This window comes from Rhinopithecus bieti, unplaced genomic scaffold (assembly GCF_001698545.2).
Source record: "Rhinopithecus bieti isolate Rb0 unplaced genomic scaffold, ASM169854v2 scaffold_36008, whole genome shotgun sequence".
NCBI classification, from domain to species: domain Eukaryota; kingdom Metazoa; phylum Chordata; class Mammalia; order Primates; family Cercopithecidae; genus Rhinopithecus; species Rhinopithecus bieti.
Window position 1 is genome coordinate 1,465,154 of NW_016816204.1, and position 4,261 is coordinate 1,469,414.

At 41.8% G+C, this 4,261-nt stretch overlaps 1 protein-coding gene across 1 annotated transcript in view; it reads left to right on the top strand.

The window, feature by feature from the left end:
- Positions 1–4,261, top strand: part of P4HA1 (prolyl 4-hydroxylase subunit alpha 1) — a 94,474-nt gene that overhangs the window by 81,055 nt on the left and 9,158 nt on the right. Inside the window, exon 11 of the mRNA XM_017854516.1 lies at positions 2,804–2,869. Coding sequence (XP_017710005.1) covers positions 2,804–2,869 — 66 coding nt within the window. The remainder of the gene's footprint in view (positions 1–2,803; positions 2,870–4,261) is intronic.

Sequence of the window (4,261 nt, forward strand, 5' to 3'; positions counted from 1 at the left end):
GAGTCTCACTCTGTCACCCAGGCTGGAGTGCAGTGGCGTGATCTTGGCTTACTGCAACCTCTGCCTCCTGGGTTGGAGCAGTTCTCCTGCCTCAGCTTCCCAAGTAGCTGGGATCAAAGACATGCGCGCCGCCACGCCCAGCTCATTTTTGTTTTTTTTTTTTTTTTTTTTTTTTGAGACGGAGTTTCGCTCTGTCGCCCAGGCTGGAGTGCAGTGGCCAGATCTCTGCTCACTGCAAGCTCCACCTCCCGGGTTTACGCCATTCTCCTGCCTCAGCCTCCCGAGTAGCTGGGACTACAGGCGCCCGCCACCTCGCCCGGCTAGTTTTTTTTTTTGTATTTTTTAGTAGAGACGGGGTTTCACCGTGTTAGCCAGGATGGTCTCGATCTCCTGACCTCGTGATCCGCCCGTCTCGGCCTCCCAAAGTGCTGGGATTACAGGCTTGAGCCACCGCGCCTGGCCTAATTTTTGTATTTTTAGTAGCAACGGGGTTTCGCCATGTTGGCCACGCTGGTCTTGAACTCCTGACCTCAGGTGATCCACCCACCTCGGCCTCCCAGAGTGCTGGGATTACAGGCGTGAGCCACCGTGCCTGGCCGCATTACATTGTTAAAGAAAAAATTATTCTTGACACTTGTTAAAGATGGTACAGCAGACTTCATTCAAGAGGGGACCATTGTGATAGGTATAGGGACCACGGCAATTGCAGTGGGATTTCGCAGTAAGGGAGAGAGATTAAGCCCAACTCCAAATACAACAAGGAAAAGTTGGAATTTATAGCCAATGAGCAAGGGTGGGTGTTAGTAGATGGAAAATTACTAAGAGGTAAGGGAGGATTCTGGCTAAACTGACCTAACGAGATCCTTGCTGAAGTCAGGGCAGAGTGATCATCACCCAGGGGATAGTGGAAGATGAAGAACCCAGTTAGATTTTAAGGGTGATCTCATGGCAAGGATGGGGGATTCTGGCTAACATGACTTAGCAGGGTTCTTGCTCAAATTGGACAATGCAGAGATAAATACTAGAAGTCCAAAGTCAGGGCCTATTTGAGAAGAAAGTTCAGAGGAGCCTGAGTAGTTCGGCCAAGGAGAGATTCTTTGTCAACATGTTAATTCTGTTCTTTTAACGTTAAAAATTCATAGCCTATTTGGAATTTATGGAAATACGGTGTGGCAGATATTCTGTGAAACCTTTTAGCAGTTAAAAAAAAAAAAAAAAAACAACAACACCTAGATACCCAATAAAATCACTTAAGATACTTTTAAATGCATTGGCAAACCTGGAAGAAAGTAAAGGGTATTCTAAAAGGAAAACTGAACAAAGGTGATCCCAAACCTGGAGAATTAAAGAGGGGACAAAGCACAGAGGCTGGAGGTCTGTGCCTCCAGGAACTAGAGCTTTGGGAATTAACAGCTCTGTAAGAGGAGGATCTGCCACAGTGTAGGCTGCTGAATTTAAGACCCCGGCATAAAATCTAAATCTCCACAAAGATTACACCTTCAGTAAAGAAAGAATGGGTTTGAAAATAAATCTGTTGTGATGCAGGAGCCTTATGGGGAACTGTCTGTTTGCATCCTGGCTGGGGCATAGTGTGTATGATAGGGGAGCCGCTTCAGGGAGTACTGTGTGTGGAATTTTCCACATGGGTCATGTTAGCACTAAAAGTTTTGAACTTCAGAGCATTTTGAATTTTGGACTTTTGGTATGCTCAACCTGTATTCCATGTTATGGATATACCATAGTTTAGCCATTCGCACATCGAAGGACATTTGGATAGTTTTTAGTTTTTGACTATTACAAATAAAGGTGTGTATATGTTTCTGTATGAAAAATACATTTTCATTTTTCTGGGAGAAACGCCAAGAGGTTGTATTGTATTTTAATTTAGATATAAATATTTAGATATTCTCTAGCTTGATTATAGTGCTGAAAGTCACTTTACTAGCATTATTAGAAAAATAATACTAGGGACCAGGCATGGTGGCTCATGCCTGTAATCCCAGCCCTTTGGGAGGCCAAGGTTGGGTGGATCACCTGAGATCAGGAGTTCAAGACCAGCCTGGCCAACATGGCAAAACTCCATTTCTACTAAAAATACAAAAAAATTAGCCAGGCATGGTGGTGCATGCCTGTAGTCCCAGCTACTTGAGAGGCTGAGGCAGAAGAATTGCTTAAACCCGGGAGGTGGAGGTTGCAGTGAGCTGAGATCATGGCATTGCACTCCAGCCTGGGCGACAGGGCAAGACTCTGTCTCAAAAAAGAAAAAAAGAAAAATAATGCTGGGAAATATTCCAGTAGGTCATGAGTTCAAAGTAAGTCTCAACGTACATTAAGCTTCAGGAATGCAGCTAAGAGATGGCTGTCATGTCGTATTTTTTTGGAAGCTAAAATTGTGGGTATTGATTTTTAAAATAATATGTAGTCAGCAAATAATGGCTGTCATTTAGACTCATAAGTCTGCCTTTTATCCTGTAATCTTGTCTAAAGTATCCAGTATACAAGTTCAGTGAGCAAGTATTTGAGGCCAGGTACAGTGACTCACACCTGTGATCCTAGCACTTTGGGAGGCCAAGGCAGGAGGATTGCTTGAGGCCAGGAGTTCAAGATCACCCTGGTCCATATAGCAAGACTCCATCTTTACAAAAATAGTGCCTGATGTTTATAGTGCAGTGGACATTACAAGGGAAACTTTTAGGGTTGTTGGCGTATTCTTCAGGATATTACTACTGATGTTTAGTTGCCACTAGAGTATTTGTATTACTGAATTTTTATACCATTGAATTTGCTGTGTTTTTATTCACAGAAAGATGAGCCAGATGCTTTCAAAGAGCTGGGGACAGGAAATAGAATTGCTACATGGCTGTTTTATGTAAGTTGTCACTAAAATTTTTAGGTTAAGTTGGGATTTGATCACATGATTCATTTTAATGTGTTAAGTTTGTTCTGTGTAGCTCTGATTCACCATCCTAGTTTAACATTTTTATAACTGAATAAAGGAAGTTAAGAATTTTTTTGCATTTGCAACTTTTTCAGGCTGTAAGATAGATGTTCATTATAGAAACTTTTGGACAAACTTAAAATTTATAGTGCCACTGCCTGCAGATAATCATTAATAATTTGACATATAGGCTCTCTGTTTAGTCACATATAATATGTGTATATAAGAATCTCTCTATATTTGAATTTCTGTATATACACATTATTTCAGTAAACTTCTGAATTACATTTTTTTATTGAAGTAGAAGAGTGTACAAATTAAGTATTGTAACTTGATTAATTTTCACAAAGTGAACACTTCTGGTATATTCAGTACTAAGGTGAAGAAATAGCACATTACAGTCCCCAGAAGCCCTACCTCAAACTTTTAAAACAGTATGATCATAATTCAATTTTTAAAATTGTTTATAGTGTTTGTTCTAGTTACCCCAAATAAATCACTCCAAAACTCTCTTTTCTGAGTGGTTTAAAATAACAACAATGATTTTCTTAATGTATCTCTAACAGTTATGAGGTTGACTGGGCTCAACTCATGGTTCCTGCTCCAAATCTGACATGCATTTGCCAGCAAGTGTCTGGCAGTGGGGTATCTTGAAGGCTAAGGTTGAGGCTGGCTGTCAGCCAGAATGCCTAAATTCTGGCCAATACATGTGGCTGAGCTTCTTCACAGCATAGTGACTGGATTACGAAAGGAAGCATCCCAAAAGAACAATGCAAAAGTACATGGTATTGTTATGACCTACCCTCAGAAGTCACAGATGTCATCCTGCTGTATTCTGTTACAGCAATTACAAAGGTCTGTCCAGCTTCAAGGAGAGGGCACATAGACCCTACCACTGCAGACGAATGTCAGTGTCACATAAGAATAGCATGTAGGATGGGACATATTGGGATGTATTATATTTGGAAAATGCAATCTGCCATAATGTCATAACCTTTCTTAAAGATATTTTAGGCCAGGCACAGTGACACACGCCTGTAATTCCAGCACTTTGAGAGGCCTAGGTGGGCAGATCATTTGAGGTCAGGAGTTCGAGACCAGCCTGGCCAACGTGATGAAACCCTGTCTCCACTGAAAATATAAAAATTAGCTGGGCGTGGTGGCACACGCCTGTAGTCCCAGCTACTCAGGAGGCTGAGGCACGAGAATCGCTTGAATCTGGGAGGCAGAGGTTGCAGTGAGCCAAGATCGCACCACTGCACTCTCCAGCCTAGATAACAGAGTGAGGCTCCATCTCAAAAAAAAAAAAAAAAGACATAAACT